This window comes from Leucoraja erinacea, chromosome 3 (assembly GCF_028641065.1).
Source record: "Leucoraja erinacea ecotype New England chromosome 3, Leri_hhj_1, whole genome shotgun sequence".
Classification (NCBI taxonomy): Eukaryota; Metazoa; Chordata; class Chondrichthyes; order Rajiformes; family Rajidae; genus Leucoraja; species Leucoraja erinaceus.
The window spans coordinates 61,566,783-61,584,589 of NC_073379.1; the positions used below are offsets into that span (position 1 = coordinate 61,566,783).

The following is a 17,807-nucleotide window of genomic DNA, read 5'->3' on the forward strand; positions in this document are numbered from 1 at the left end:
CTGGGCATGTATGGCTGCTGAAAGTACTGGCTCATTTATCTTCATTGATGACTCAACTGCTGAAGGTAGTGGCATAATGAATTCTGAAGTGTATAGGCACGTCCTATCTACTCAAGTTCAAATAAATGCCTCAAAACTCATTGGCCAGCGGTTCATTGAGCAAGGCAATGAGCCTAGAAATCAAAACTGATGGTTACATAAAATTTATGTTACATAATCTAAAAGGTATCTGACAATGTCTGTGATTTGATTACTCAATGCAAAATCAAAGATAAAACTATTTCCTCCCCGTTGAATGATTGTCTCGTCAAATTGTACATTCAGTATGTTCATTAGCATGTTGAGAGGGAGGAAGGTGCAGATGTGTTTCTTGACCAGCCTCTCAAAGTATTTCATGACTACCGAGGTGAGGGCCACCGGACGGTAGTCATTCAGACAGGCTGGGGAGGCATTTTTAGGTACCGGTACAATGATGGATCTTTTGAAGCAGGCAGGGACAGCGGACTTGGCCAGGGAGAGGTTGAATATTTTAGTGAGCACCGGAGCTAGCTGCGTAGCACAGGACTTAAGCACTGGCCCCGAGATGCCATCTGGGCCTGCAGCTTTCCTCATGTTCACCCGTGTCAGAGCCCTCCTCACGTCGTGCTCGGACAACGAGAATGTGTGCACATTCCCCCCTTCAGCTTCGATAGCCAGCACGCTGGCGGTATTGTCGTTAGCTGCAGGCCCAGATGGCATTTCGGGGTGAGTACTTAAGTTCTGTGCTACGCAGCTAACTCTGGTGCTCACTACAATATTCAAGTTTATAGGGGGCGCCGTCCTGTACGGGTATTGCTGCCCAGCCTGCAGCTGTCCGTTTTTTCATCTCTTTTTTAAATTTTTAGTTAGTTGAGTTTTTGTTTTCGGAGTTCTAGCCTTTTCTATGTGGGGATGGGGGGAGGGGAAACTGCTTTTCAGGGTCCCTACCTGGTCGGAGAGGCAGCTTTTCTCTGGGTTGCACCGTCGACCCATCCTCGCGGCCTACCAGCGGGCCTGGAGCGGCGTTTCCTGAGGGGACCGCCCAGAAACTCGGCTTCAGCGGCGGCGCAGCGCTGGAGTGCTATCGCGGAGCGGGCGATGCCTTGCCCGGGTCGCCGCGCTGGAGCTACGGAATGCTGAGACCGCAGGTGAACATCGCGGAGCTGCGAGGACTGTGGAGCGGCCAGCGGCGCTGAACTTTAACATAGGGAGCCTGGGATCTCTTGCCGAGATCGCCAGTGGTGGAGCTCCGTCCAGCGCAGCCTGTTGGCTTCGGAAGCCGCGGTCTCCAGTAAGGAAGCGGCCGTTCCAGGCATCCCAAGCCGCTGAGAGGGTTCTCCCGACGATCACCATCACCATCAACTGGCGAAGAAGGGCCTGTAACATCAGCCCCCGTAGCAGCGACTGCGGAGGCCTCAATAGGCCCGACTATGGGTGGACATGGGGATGGGGACTGGACTTTGTGCCTTCCCTCACAGTGGGAATCATTGTGGGGGGGATGTTTTTATGTCTATTGTTAAATCCTTTAATGTTGTGTCTTATCTTTATCTGTGTGCTGCATGAGAAGTCAAATTTCACTACACCAATTGGTGTATGTGCTAATAAATGTCCTTTGTATCCTTGTTAGTCGGCAGACCTGGGGTGATGTTGCCTGCCTAGAAACGAGCGTAAAAGTTCAGGTCATCAGCTAGGGAGGTGCCGGCACTTCCAGTTGAGGGAGGGCTGCTCTGGTAGTTGGTTACAGTCCGTAGCCCCTGCCACAGGCGTCTTGTGTCCCGCTGCTCCATCTGTGACTCCATCTTGTCTCTGTACCTCCTTTTTACGTCCTTCACCCTTCGCAGTCGGTAGGACTCTACCTTGTAGACGGTCATATTTCCGGATACCAGGCTCGAGTTGTAGCCAGCGGTGCGAGCATTCAAGGCCACACGAACTGTCTACCCAGGTTATTTGATTCGGAAAGGTGCTTACCCTTACCGTGGGGACGATGTTGTCGGTTATTGTTGCAATGAAGTCCGTGACTGCTTCCGCGAACTCACTGACGTCACTGGAACTTGCTTGGAACATATTCCAGTCGACATCTGTCAGTGCATCTTGCAGTATGGCCTCTGACTGGTCGGACCACTGCTTTACGTCCCTCGTCACTGCCGCTTCCCGAACTATCCTCTGTTTATGCTCCGGCAGCAGGAAAATGGCAGCGTGGTCAGAGTGAAACGGCCTTGTAGCCCTTCCGGAACGGCGTATAGCAGTGGTCCAATGTTCTTTCCCCCCTGGTGGCACTCGTGATGTGTTGGTAGAAGTTCGGCATGACCTTCTTGAGATTTGATTTATTAAAATCTCCAGCCACCACCATAGCCGCATCCGGGTTCTTGTTTGTACAGAGTCACGCTCTGTACCAGGAGTAAGACTAAAAAGAGCCAACCCATACCACAAGTTCTAACCCCAGTAGAACACGCAAGATTCCTAGTTAACTTGGGGTTCCGAACCCATGAAGCGCGGGTTAATTAACATGCTCAGAATGAAGCCAGAGGAAGCAATCCTTACCGCCCTTACTACCACTGTGCAAAAACCTATTGATATCTCCAAAATTCTGGATACTAAACCCAGGAAAGGAGAGGGGGTAGAAGAACTTTTGGAGAGATTGTCAGAGATATACATCAGTCAGTCAGGGGATGCTAGGTATGGAGACGGTCAGAATTCACCCTAGTACTGTGCTATCCTAGTACAATGTCTCCCAGCTACTGTCACAGAAGCAATACAAACTAACAATATGGGCGGGACTGACAATTCTCAGAGCCAAATGGCTTGTGCAGTTAAACGATACTTTAATTGTATCCAGCAAGGCCATTGGAGTTAAGTCCATTAGGACTATAAACTCCTACCTCACCAGGGACTAACTTTACTGTACCATTCTACTGTTTTTTTAACTTGCGAGTGGGTGTTTCTGGAACGCGATCGATTGGAACGTTGCATTTGCGGTGAATTTGAACCCCATATCGCAGGAGAAACACTGCCGGTTCGTATGGGGCCAAAATCACATTTTCGCCAATGAAAATTAGATTAAAGTCATTCCGAGAATCAAGTTTATATGTAAAATATACGACTTACATTATGTTTTGTCCCCTTCATGCGATCCGCCCCGTTGCAGGCATTGAGGGCGTTTGAAGTCGGTTTTTATTTTAATGTAATTTTTGAATAGTCTTGCGATTAAATAAATTAAAAAATCGGGAACGGAAGTCCGAACGATTGTTCTTCAGCGGCTTAGCAGCCTGAGAAAAGCCAGCTCTGATAAGCAGGAGAAAACGGCATTTTAATGCCGCCCCCCCCACCCCCCCCCAAAGGCGCCAAAGTCGAGCACACGGCCAGTGGCAGAACTGCAGCGCCACTGAAGGTAAGTTTTGTAACATACCTACTAATAGCATAGACAAAGACAAGTCTCCCTCAGAAGAACCAATGCCAACCATCCAAGATGTTGTTAGATTACAGGAGGATGCTCCTGACCAAGATATAGAAATGTGGAAACAGCTCGGTTGCAAAGTTGATTGCATGTCGGATTTATGGGTTATTCCAGCAGGACAAACTGGTGATACGCTTTTAGATACATGGCATCCAAAGTTGCAGACTCTGGCACAAGGGATTAGTAGTCGTTGTCTGAACTGACAGCAATATAACCTCGGGAAGGGTATAACCTGCAGAAAAGGGAGAACCTCCTTACCCATGGGTCCCTTTGAGACCCTCCAGATGGACTACATTGAGTTGGAAAGATGTCAGTTTTATAAATATGTATTAGTTATGGATTTTAGTAAATGGATTGAAGCTTATCCAACTGTGGACAACAAAGCTTCTACGGTTGCTAAAGTACTTATGAAAGAAATTGCATCCAGGTATGGAATCCCAACTGGGCTGAGTTTGGATAATGGCCCTCATTTTGTGGGAAAGGTGACCAAATAATTCTGTGTTCAGATGGGCATCCAACGGTAATTACATTGTGCCTATCGGCCATAGGTTGCTGGACTCGTTGAACGAGCCAATCAAACATTGAAAAATAAACTTGCCAAATTACAAATTGAAACAGGACCCAATTGGCTTAAATTACTCCCTGTGGCGCTATTCCGGATGTGTACCACCCCAGCAGGGAAGGCTCAGTTGAATCCAGCAGAGATTGTATATGGCCGTCCACTAAGAACCCCATGGAACCAGTTCACTTTCGCCACTATAACATTGTCAGTATGGTGCCTAAGACATAAAACACTAACCTTTTCTTTATTTTAAGAAATCCCTTTCTAGGATAAATCACAATGGACATACCATTGTTGTTCGCCTATCTGGGGACATTGACAGCCATTGGGTCTGCGAAAAACAGAGTATGCCGATGTAATCTATCACCTATGTGAAGGAGATGCACTGCAATGTGATGGCGATAGCAAGGATGGAGAATCATAATTATGGAGTATTGCCATGTACCATGCTCCTTGTAAATTTGATCATGCATGTCAAAAGGAGGGAGTAAAAGTCCCTGTGCCTCTTTAGATGAAGGGATTACAAGTAACATTAGCAGATTTGCAGATGAGACAAAGCTGGGTGGCAGTGTGAACTGTGAGGAGGATGCTATGAGAATGTAGGGGGACTGGGGATAGGTTGGATGAATATGCAGAGGCATGGCAGATACAGTATAACGTAGATAAATGTGAGGTTATTCACTTTGGTGGCAAAAACAGGAAGGCAGATTATTATCTGAATGGTGTCAGATTAGGGAAAGGGGAGGTGCAACGAGACCTGGGTGTGCTTGTACATCAGTCACTGAAAGTAAGCATGCAGGTACAGCAGGCAGTAAAGAAAGCAAGTGGCATGTTGGCCTTAATTGTGAGAGGATTTGAGTTTAGGAGCAATGAGGTCCTTCTGCAGTTTTACAGGGCCCTAGTGAGACCATTGTGGATGATTAGCTATAACATTGAATCAAGTCCCTTGCAAGGGGTGACATAGAAACAGGAGATGTGGAATCAGTATGGATAGAACTAAGGAGTTGTAAGGGTAAAATACCCTAATGGGACTTATCTGCAGGCCCCCAAACAGTAGCCTGGACATAGGGTGCAAGTTGAATCAGGAGTTAAAATTGGCATGTAGCAAAGGTAATGCTGTGGCTGTTATGGGAGATTTCAACATGCAGGTAGACTGGGGAAATCAGGTTGGTACTGGACCCCAAGAAAGGGCCTTTGTAGACTGCCTTTGTGATGGATTCTTAGAGCAGCTTGTATTGAAGCCTACAAGGGAGAAGGCAATTCTGGATTTAATGTTATGCAATGAACAGGATTTGATAAAGGAACCTGAGGTTAATAAGCCATTAGGAGGTAGTGACCATAATATGGTCAGGTTTAATCTACAATTGGAGAGGGAGAATGGTAGATCGGAGGTGTCATTGTTACAGTTGAGTAAAAGGGACTATGGGGCCATGAGGGAGGAGCTGGCCAAAGTTGACTGGAAAGAGACACTAGCAGGGATGACAGTGGAAAAAAATGGCAGGTATTTCTAGGAATAATACGGAAGGTGCAGGATCAGTTCATTCCTAGGAGGAAGAAAGATTCCAAGGGGGTTAAGGGGCGACCGTGGCTGACAACGGATGTCAGGGACAGTATAAAAATAAAAGAGAAAGGTACAACATAGCAAAGATGAGCGGGAAGCCAGAGGATTGGGTAATGTTTAAAGAGCAACAGAAGATAACTAAAAAGAGAATACAGGGAGAAAAGATGAGGTACGAAGGTAAGCTAGCCAAGAATATAAAGGAAGATAGTAAAAGCTTCTTTAGGTATGTGAAGAGAAAAAAATTAGTTAAGACCAAAGTTGGACCCTGGAAGACCGAAAAAGATGAATTTATTAGGGGGAACAAGGACATGGCAGATGAGTTGAACAGGTACTTTGGATCCCTCTTCTTAGTGAAGGCTGATAAATCCCCAGGGCCTGATGGAGGACACAAACAATCTTCCTGGTATAGTAGTGGCCAGAGGATCTGGGGTGACGGAGGAACTGAAGGAAATCCAAATTAGGCAGGAATTTGTGTTGGGTAGACTGATGGGACTGAAGGCTGATAAATCTCTAGGGCCTGATGGTCTGCATCCCAGGGTACTTAAGGAAATGGCTCTAGAAATCGTGGATGCATTGGTGATAATTTTCCAATGTTCTAGACTCAGGATCAGTTCCTGTAGATAGGAGGGTAGCTAATGTTATCCCACCATTTAAGAAAGGCGAGAGAGAGAAAACAGGGAATTATAGACCAGTTAGCCTGACATCGGTGGTGGGGAAGATGCTGGAGTCAATTATAAAAGATGAAATAGCCGCACATTTGGATAGCAGTAACAGGATCGGTCCGAGTCAGCATGGATATATGGTGGGGAAATCATGCTTGACTAATCTTCTGGAATTGTTTGAGGATGTAACTTGGAAAATGGACAAGGGAGTCAGTGGATGTAGTGTACCTGGGGTTTCATAAAGCATTTGATAAGGTCCCACATAGGAGATTAGTGGGCAAAATTAAGGCACATGGTATTGGGGGTAGAGTGCTGACATGGATAGAAAATTGGTTGGCAGACAGAAAACAAAGAGTAGGGATTAACGGGTCCCTTTTAGAATGGCAGGCAGTGACTAGTGGGGTACCACAAGGCTTGGTGCTGGGACTGCAGCTATTTACAATATACATCAATGATTTGGATGAAGGGATTCAAAGTAACATTAGCAAATTTGCAGATGACACAAAGCTGGGTGGCAATGTGAACTGTGAGGAGGATGCTATGAGAATGCAGGGTGACTTGGACATGTTGGGGGAGTGGGCAGATGCATGGCAGATGAAGTTTTTGTATTTCGGTCTGTGGAGTAGGATTGTGGAACAGTTTGAATGTGGAGTTAAAGCAATGTCCAAATATGAACCAGTTCAAAATGACATACAAAAAACTTTTTTTCACAAGGTACAGAGATGAAGGGGATGGTTGACAAACAGGGGTTAATGTTTATTTATTATTTATTTATGTTTTTTGGTTACTTCATACATATTACTTGTATGTGTATATTAGTTGTATGTGTATATATATATAGGTGCATTCATCTCTAAAAATTGTCTATGGTATTATTATTATTAATTAATTAATTATTAAATATGGTAGAAGGGTTAGGGAGAAGGGGTGAGATTAAATAAGTTATTCTTCTTCTCACTCCTTTTCGAGCTTGTAAAGAAAAAATGTTGGACATTTCAATTTTGCTTTATGCTTTTCATTGCTTTGCAAATATTGCCTGGAATGTCCAATTGTTTGACTACTTCGATTTTGTTGTTGTTATTCATTCCTATTTATGTCTTTACTTGTTCGGAACAAATAAACAAATAAAATAAAATTAAAATAAATAAGTTTAATGTGGATAAATGTGAGGTTATCCACTTTGGTAGCAAAAATAGGAAGGCAGATTACTATCTAAATGGCGTCAAGTTGGGGAAAGGGGAAGTACAACGGGATCTGGGGGTCCTTGTTCATCAGTCTATGAAAGTAAGCATGCAGGTACAGCAGGCAGTGAAGAAAGCGAATGGCATGTTGGCCTTTATAACAAGAGGAGTCGAGTATAGGAGCAAAGAGGTCCTTCTGCAGTTGTACAGAGACACACCTGGAGTATTGTGTGCAGTTTTGGTCCCCTAATTTGAGAAAGGACATTCTTGCTATTGAGGGAGTGCAGCGTAGGTTTACAAGGTTAATTCCCGGGATGGCGGGACTGTCGTATGCTGAGAGAATGGAGCAGCTGGGCTTGTACACTCTCGAGTTTAGAAGGATGAGAGGCTATCTCATTGAAACATATAAGATTGTTAAGGGTTTGGACACGCTAGAGGCAGGAAACATGTTCCCGATGTTTTTTGGAGTCCAGAACCAAGGGCCACAGTTTAAGAATAAGGAGTAAGCCATTTAGAATGGAGACGAGGAAACACTTTTTCCTCACAGAGAGTGGTGAGTGTGGATTTTGCTGCCTCAGAGGGCAGTGGAGGCAGGTTCTCTGGATGCTTTCAAGAGAGAGCTAGATAGGGCTCTTAAAAATAGCAGAGTCAGGGGATATGGGGAGAAGGCAGGAACGGGGTACTGATTGGGGATGATCAGCCATGATCACATTAAATGGCGGCGCTGGCTCGAAGGGCAAATGGCCTACTCCTGCACCTATTGTCTATTGAATGGCAGTGCAAATAAGAGAACAATTGGATAACATGAAGGAAGCAAGTGACTGGAGTAATTGGGGCTTTGGAAGCTGATCAGACTGGCTAATCAACATGTCTGTGTACCAGCTATTGTGAATATTTGTATTTTTGTAGGATTAACAGTTGTAAATTGTGTATTGGGGAGAATGCAGACAGCACTGGAAGGCTAAGGTGCTCGAGAAAGTTATTGGTGAGATGGGATGAAGTATGTGAAGTATGCAAAGACAGAGTATGTTGATAAAGTGCAGGAAGAGGTTGAATGACTGGGAAGGATAGATATAGGTAGGAACATGGTTACTTATCATGGAATGATAAAAGGGAGGAATCAGAATATGTAGAATTGGGGATAATTTTAGGACTAAGGTTTAAGTATTCTGAGTTAAGTTGGTTCAAGTATTCTGAGCAAAGTTTCAATTGCTTTTAGTTAAGTCTCATTACCCTTGCTGTAACATCGTTTTTCCTGGAAAACATGTGATGTTTAATGCTATTGTAATTGGCTAAGATGTATTATGCTGTGTATGATTGTAATTGGGTGGAAAGATTGTCCCCACCTATATAACCATGTGATAATGTAGTTATTGGTCTAGAATCACGATCCATTGTAAGTTACCTCCCACTGTATCAACTATATATATATAAATATATATGCTAAATCCTTTGTTTGAGCACGTGTGTCCTCCTTGATCCACTGGGAGAGCTTCCCAGGGCCGTACAGAGAAATCTAGTCACCATGGTGAAATAAAGAATGATTAAAAGTATCCTAGCCATTTCACTGAACGGACTAAGGGATATAAATACCAGAATTGCAGGATTGCAAGTACATAGAAAAAGCTGCCAGATTATGTAGTTCAGGCAGGTACAATATGTTATGTTGGTACAATAACAACACTTAAAAGATATTTGGAGCAGTATATGGATAGGAAAGGTTTCGAGGGATAAAAGCCAGGCACGTGCAAATGCAGCTATCTTGGATGAGGCATCTTGGTCGCCATGGACAAGTTAAATGCCCTGTTTTCATGCTGTCTGACACTATCACACCATGGTCCTTCCACAAACCTGCAGAGGATGGATGGTTAAGAAATGTTCCTATTGATTTGAAAGTCTGGTGTTTAGAAATATCTTTGAGCCGAACAGTTCAACCCCTGCATGACTGCTTTTCATTGTAGATGGGACTAATGTAGCTGGGACATGTTGGCCAGTGTGGGCAAGTTGGCCCACTTTCCACACTGTATCACTCTATGATTCTATGCCATCCATGATGTAGTTTTATTTTTAGGCTATTATTTTCAAAAGAGAAACTATATGCACTTTGTAAATGAAGGTACAGGCTTTTAAAGATACCAGGTGTCATTGGAGGTGTATAACATATCTAAAAATCCTGATTGGGAAGAAAATGAATGAAATGCCGGAAAAAATGTCAACACATATGCACTATTCAGGAAGGAAGCTAAGGAGCGACATATTTTGTCGCTAAATACAGTGTATTCACAAACAAATCAAACTCAGTTTACCATATGTGTTGGAAAGAACTGCAGATGCTGGTTCAAAATCAAAGTGGACACAAAATCCAGGAGGGACAGGCAGCATCTCTGTGGTGAAGGAACGGGTGACGATTCAGGCCAAGACTATATCTTTACTATATTTTTTATTGTTTCAATTCAGCTTAATTCATGCGGTTACCTTCATCTCTATACCTCCTCTTCACAATCTACCCATGTCCTCATCTCAGTCCCCCTACTGTTGACTCAAACCCACCAATAGTAAAACATCATGATATTTCTGCAATGATCGGTTTCTACATCAACCGCATATTATTTTACAGCCATTTCTAGCTCCTGCTTTCATCTTTGGAATTGGTAAATGACAATCAAATTAATGGGTAGACTTAGTATTAGATAATCTTTGGAGACCAAAAGAACAAAGTTTTGCAATTGTGGCACTGCTGCCTGTGCAGTGTTCGCACATTCTCCACGTGACCATGTGGGTTTCCTCCCACTTCCAAAGATGTGCAGGTTTATAGGTTAATTGGCTTCTGTAAATTGCCCCAAGTGTGCAGGATGCAAAACTGAGATAGCATAAAACGAGTGTATCGGTGATTAATGGTCAGCGTGGACTCGGTGGGCAGAAGAGCCTGTTTCCACACTGTATCTTCAAAACTAAAAAACGATTCATTTGCAGTGTAAATGTTGTCTGCCATTCAAAAGTTTGGATAAGCTTCATCATTTTGGGGTATCCCCAACTGAAGAACTTGAAAACACATCAAAATAGAGATATTGATGAAGAACACCATATCACAAAAGCCGATGGTAAACATTCCCAATGATGGGTTCTCATTTTTACTGCATGTCTTGGGATGCAACATTTTGAGAGAAATCAGCAAATATAGGTAAAACAGAATTGTACAAAATACAATTCAAAACACAGTATTACAATTACTTTGGCACGTTAATTTCAGTAAACTCGCCTTTGTCAATGTACCTAAACTAGAACCTCAAAAGAGAACCATAAATGCATGTTTTCCTTGTATACACCATGACGTAACCCGTTTCGCATAGGTCTGCAAAATATTGCTAATTTGGGGAAATGTTTAATATAATTTTTATATTTACCATTTTTACTAAATTAATATGTAACTGAATTTAAGTGTTTTCCTTCTGCAGACATGAGAATTTCAAAATAAGGCAAATAATTATTAGATAATTGCATCATTAAAGGAAACAATGCAAATTCACGCCTGATTTAGTATGCGCAAGGTTTCAGATTTTAGCTGTTTAAACCAATGATTTTCTACACTGCCAAAGTAGAAGCCAAAAGCTAAATCACAAGTTGCTGAACTGCATCCATGGTTTCTGCCCTTACTGCAGCATTTTTTGTCAGAGGTCTGCAGAAAATCCGTTGTTGATATTTCTGTTGATATATCCCTATTTCTACTAAAATCATGTCAGAAAATATTCCATCAAACCTCTATGGCAGAGAACATACTGACTGATTGCATCATTGTTCGAAAGGTCGAATGCCTAGGAATGGAGGCTACAGAGAGTGGGAGCATGCCCGGACCATTATACATTGTGTTCTCACCATCAAAGGGATCTCTATAAGGCAATGCCCCCCCCCCCCCCATCCCCCCCATAACCATGCACTTATGGCGCAACTACCAACTGGGAGGTGGTACAGGACCATGAAAAATATGACCACCAGGTTCAACAACTGATTCTTCCCAGCAACAATCATGTTCTTGAATACTATCTTCTATGGATTGCATGGTTGGTTGCACTACGGACTTCACTTTTACACTATTATGGTTACCTACTATTTTGGTTATTAATTTATTTTTTGATCATTACATTTATCTGTATGTTATTGCATTCATAGGCCTTTTAAATAGGTATGTTACAAAACGTACCTGAATCGCGGCTGAGCATCTGCCCCACCCCTTGTGTGTGATTTTGGCGCTGTTTAGAGGGGGCGGGTTTAAAACGCGATTTTTACTAGGCTGTTCCAATCGAAAATGTTCAGCCTAGTAAATCATTAACGGAAAATCGCTGAAAGACCCCGTCGCAAAAGGTATTATTAGTTTTTATGGCCTTGTATAATATTTATAGTAGTTTAAAAATCACTCTTAATATGGGAGAGAATTTTATCAGATGGATTAAACTACTTTATGACAGACCTACGGCAAGAATATTAACTAACAATACACTATCTCCAAAATTTTACTTATCAAGGGGTAATAGGCAAGGGTGTGCCTTATCACCATTGCTATTTGCCCTTATGATAGAACCGTTGGCCGAAAGGATTAGAAATCACCCGAATATTCACGGATATAACAGCAAGGACTCAAAGAATAAAATTTCATTATACGCGGATGATATCCTTTTATATATTACTAATACACAAACGAGTATACCCACCTTATTAACACTAATTGAGGAATTCGGCTCTTTTTCAGGATACAGAATAAATTGGAATAAAAGCGAAATTATGTCTTTAAAACCACAGGATTCGAGACACTTACTAAAATTCCCCTTCAAAATTGCAACAGAAAAATTTAAGTACCTGGGTATTCAAATTACGAGAAGACACAAATCATTATTTAGTGCCAATTTTATACCACTATTAAATAAACTGAATGATACGATTAAATTTTGGAAAACGCTTCCACTCTCATTGATAGGCAGAATTAACGCTATAAAAATGACTTTCCTACCACAATTAATATATTTGTTTCAAGCAATTCCAATATATATTCCAAAATATTTTTTCAAAAAATTAGATTCCACTATCACTAATTTTATATGGGACTACAGAACACATAGAATTCAACGAAAGCATTTGTGCAAATCTAAAGAAGTGGGGGGTTTATCATTACCTAACTTTATATATTACTACTGGGCAGTGCATATTAAGAACATAATATACTGGCTAGATAGTTCCACTCAGCAGTTGGAGTGGATAAGAATGGAGAAAGAGGAGTGCTATCCGCACGATATAGGAACGATCCTGCTCTCACCGATAAAATTGAATAGTATAATATATAAGAAAAACCCAATTATTCACAATATAATAAGAATTTGGAAACAAATAAAAGCATCCTTGAAATTAAATAATTTATCAGTACTAACCCCACTACTGAACAACCCCGCATTCAAACCTTCTCTCATCGACAACACATATCAGCAATGGGATAGACTGGGGATTAGGAAAGTAGGGGACATGTATGAAGTGGGCAAACTGTTATCATTTCAACAATTAAAATTAAAATTTAAATTGAAGGATAATCAATATTTTAAATATATACAGGTATGTGACTTTATGAAGAAACATACACATAGATTTCAAACTATATTTTTAGATCCTTTAGAAGAAGCAATGAATATTAAGGCTGATTCACAAAAATTAATATCATACTTTTATAATAATATATTAAATAGAGAATCACCCTCAACAGAAGCATTAAGGGAAGATTGGGAACAAGAGCTAATGACAAAGATCTCGAAGGATAGATGGGAAAAATATTTGATGAACACACATAACTGTTCTATTAATGCAAGACACAATTTAATTCAATTCAAATTATTACATAGACTATATTATTCAAAAACGAGGTTGAACAAATTTTATCCAAACGTCTCTCCCAGATGCGATAAATGTTTGTTTCAAAACGCTAATATAACACACTCATTTGTTGGATGTACAAAGTTGAATAAATTTTGGAGTGATATATTTGATATATTTACAAAGATTTTCAAGTCAAGAATAGAACCCAAAACGGAATGGATTATATTTGGAATAATAGGAGAAGATACCAATTTAAATAAAGATCAAAATGTTTTTTTTAATTATGGGTTAATAATTGGAAAGAAATTGATACTTAAATTTTGGAAAAGTACAACCACACCAACTGTTAAAATGTGGATTAGGAATATGATGGACATAGCACGCCTTGAAGAAATGAGACTCCGACTAATAGATAAATATGACCAATTCTTAAAGAGTTGGTCTCCTTTCATCGACTTTTTGGAATCATGTGATGCAGCGGTGCCGTAAGGATTGCCGATTTCAGTTCATGACGCGGATAGATCTACATCTCCGAATACAGATTTGAAAAATTCTCTTTTAAGGGGCCTTCTCTTCTATTTCTACTCTCCTCTTTCTCTCTTCCTTTTTTTTTTATTTTTTATATACACACTTCACGTTTTTCTACTCTCTGCCATCTATTTTTCCACTTTTTCCCCTTTCTATTGCTTTCTTTTTCTTGATCTGCTTACTTTTTTCTTATAACATAAAACTAGAGGTTGTACATAGAATGGATTACGGTATTACATAGTTGGCACCTAAAATTAGGCGCCACTGTACTGTTTTGTGCTGTATTAACTTCTAATAAAATAAACAAAAAAAAAAAAAAAAAAACAAAAAAAAAAAATCACTCTCTCACTCCGCAACCTCTCGCAGCCCCAGGGTTTTATAAAGCAAACAATTAAAGGTATGTACCTTATTTTTACATTAAATGGGGCTTGTATATAATCCTGTATATAAAGTTTTCTATAGCGAGTAGCTCATATTGGGCTCTTTATATCCCGCAGTATTTTTCTGGGCACTTGAGGGCACAAATCCAGCGCAATGTGAACGTTCTAAACCAGGGCGTTCACAGGAACCCACTAGAAAGCCGATTTAAATTGACTTTAATTTACAGCAAATGAACACTAAATTCCTTCCATTTGGCCTATAAATTGATGTAAATGAGATTTAAAAATCATGTTTTATTGTGAATTATTTGTGAATATTATTTGGACACTTAGGCTATTTAAAAATGTTAATCATTTATTAAGAAATGGATAGATGTTTAGACTAGTAATTGAAGTTTGAAATTAGCTACAATTGGGTAACTAACTAATTATATGCTTTAATTTCAGGTCATCCAAGTAAGATTATTTTATATTTGTTTCAGAATGCTTCAATCTATGATAACTGAACATTTCATTCAGTTATCTTAATTTTTAAGAAAGTTATGGCCTTTTGACTGTCCATGATCACAGCTTTTTTGTTATGTCCATAGAAAATCAATAGGGAACAAGATGCTAATTTCAGAGTATGAAAATGGCCATAACTTTTTTATTACTTGAGATATGAAAGTGAATTAGGTGTCAAATTAAACTTATTGTTCTGCTTTATCTGATGGGATAAATTGCAGACTTGATTTTTTAAATCTCAAAATTTTGTAACATTGCTATTTTAAACAGCAGCAAGTAAGCATTTCATTATGAAATGACCGCTTATTGTACCGCTGTCGGTACATATTAAACATTCTTGACAATCTCAAAATGACTATTTTGTAATGGCTGAAAGACATGGTTAAAGTAACTGTCAACTAACAGTGGATGTTGTACTCATCAGTCTGGTACTATAAAATGCTACCTTTGTGTATGGTAACAATATTTAATAGCCATTTTCTCCAATTCTCTCAGGCGACAGATCTACAGCTTTACATGTTTTATTTTGCTTTGAATACCAAGAATGAACTTAATTTCTTCATCATACCTTAAAAAAAAGCCTAAACATTGATAACAATAGTTGATGTCACTGTCCTAATAGTTTCCAGACTTTTTAGTTGCATTACTTTAAATTTTAGTAAAATTGACCAACCTGGTCAATGTACCTGTTCAATGCAAAATCATATTCTGAAATGTATCTTGACATTATCTAAAGATACAGTTTTAAACAGCAAAAAACGTTCATAAAATATAAATAGTACCTGATAATGGCAATTTGTCCTTGGGTACGTGCTACAGACAGACAGTAAGATCTGACAAAAAAGTATATTTAAAAATTTAAACTATGTATGACACCTAAAATTTACGGCTCTTTCAAGGTATAACAAATTATGTAATTATGTTATTTTACACAATTATTATGACGTTATTGTTTCCAATGCTAATATGTAATCTTGTGATTAAATCTTAATTTAATGGTACTGCATTAGCAAATTCCATGCTGAACTTATTAAAAGCAAAGTATGCACATTCATTCTCCATTCTTTTCTTCCAAATGCAGTGACTATGTTGGTGGAAAATATTTAATTACTGCAAATACACCATAACAAACAAGAACTAATTATTCTCGTGCCATTTCTACTTCAATCCAAATTATGTAATTGTGACATCAACAGATTTAGTAGGAATAAAATATTTAAGATTTCCACTTTTCAATTTTACAACAAAAGCTAATTAATAAAGCATTACTGAACAATTAATTTTGTACCAAACAAATACAGCCAACCACAAGTCTTCAAATAAATGTTTTGGTTGTACATCACTTATTCTATCAAATATCTTTTCAAACACAATATGTCTGTGTTGTTATGTAGTCTAAAGAAATGCAACACTGCAGAAATTTAAGATATTATTGTTTACAACATCCGTTTCTGCCATGCACTTGATACCTTCATGATTCTGACACAATCTGTTAGAATTCCTCCTGGCTATTTTTAGGTTAAAAACAGTAGACTATTTCGCAATACTGAAGTCCATCTTGCAGCAACACCCAAGTTCTCCGATCACAACAGCTAACTATACTTCAAAGAAAACCTTTCAGAAAAATATGACATTACTTTTGACTACATAATCTTCCCAATATAATTTAAAAATAGTTTTTTTTTAAATATTGCCATCTAATTCTAACTTCAGCTTCATGTATCTGTCTAATTTCTCTTTTGAGATAAAAAATAATCACCATTCTCTACAATCCCTTTCATGTACATACACGTTTGAAATATAGTTATCTGAACAGAGTCCTTCATGTGTCCCCATGCATTTCAAATTCTAGGTATAGCCTCCAAAAACTTCATTAATGTAATGTCATATGCCAGTAATCATCCCCAGTGATTTCCCAGTATCAGTAAACCTTTTCACGTTCCTACACAATTTTAGAATGCATTGGCTTCATTAAGTCATAAAACATGGACGACGCTGACAACCAAGCATCCATTTACACTAATCCTGTGCTAATACCATCATATTCTTCGCACATTCTCTTTGACTTCCCCCAAGTTCTACCACTCACCTACACATAAGAGACAATTTACTGAGTGAGGCTAACTGTCCTACTAACCTACCTGCACATCTTTGGAATGTGGGACAAAACCTGAGCAATGGAGGGACCCCACAAAGTCACAGGTAGAACATGCAAATTTCACACAGACAGCACAAGAAATCAGGATTGAACCCAGGTTGCTGGAGATGCAAGGCAGCGGTTCTACCAGCTGTGTCACTCTGGCATCCATAATCAAATTCCATTTGTGTAGGAAGGAATTTCAGATGCTGGTTTACCCTGAAGATAGGCACAAAATGCTGAAGTAACTCAGCGGATCAGGATGCATCTCTGGAGAAAAGGAATAGGTGACATTTCGAGTCGAGACCCTTCCTCAGACTCTACAAATTCCATTTACTGTCCATGCAGCAATTAATATTTTAAGCATGTTACCAACTGGTTTCCAAATTAGTGGTACATTAAAGTACAAAACCAACAAGTCCTAAAATATGTCACACCATCCTCTTGTCTCTATTGTTCAAGTTTTACTGCTATCTCGGAATGTGACGATGCTTTACCATCCCATACAGTCTGAGCTGTTCCAACTCCCATGCTGTAAATGGCTCAAAGGCATTGTGAGGTCCGATCGAATTAAGTGGTCAAAGAATGTAGCCTTCGACCAAGAAGTGATCTGAACAAACAGATTGCAATCGGACAGCACAAAAGAACAATTTTACATAACGTTCACCGCTGAAAAGAGAGACTGGCAGTTTCCTGTGCAAGATTTCAATCCAATAGTGCAGTCCTTTTAACTGCCATCTGCACAATATATTCCAGGTTTTACACCAGTTCCATTTCATACAGGTTGTTTGGACGTGTGCATTGCATGACGCCAATTGCTATTACGTGCATAAATGTCAGGCAAATGTGTACTACCTATCCCAGGTAAGACCACAATCATGCATGATTCATGGATAAAATAACATGTTCAAAGGGAGCCAAAATTTCATACCAATTCCCAAGTCTTGGTTCCTGTTTGATAATGCTC

At 39.9% G+C, this 17,807-nt stretch overlaps 1 protein-coding gene across 5 annotated transcripts in view; it reads right to left on the reverse strand.

Moving 5' to 3' along the window:
- LOC129695646 (caspase activity and apoptosis inhibitor 1) overlaps positions 1-17,807 on the reverse strand; it is a 48,771-nt gene that overhangs the window by 14,973 nt on the left and 15,991 nt on the right. For 3 of the 5 annotated variants that reach the window (XM_055632789.1, XM_055632788.1, XM_055632792.1), the window contains one exon: positions 15,486-15,536. The exons of the other annotated variants lie outside the window; for them this stretch is intronic. In XM_055632789.1, the coding sequence (XP_055488764.1) occupies positions 15,486-15,536 (51 nt within the window). The remainder of the gene's footprint in view (positions 1-15,485; positions 15,537-17,807) is intronic. 5 annotated transcript variants of the gene reach the window in all.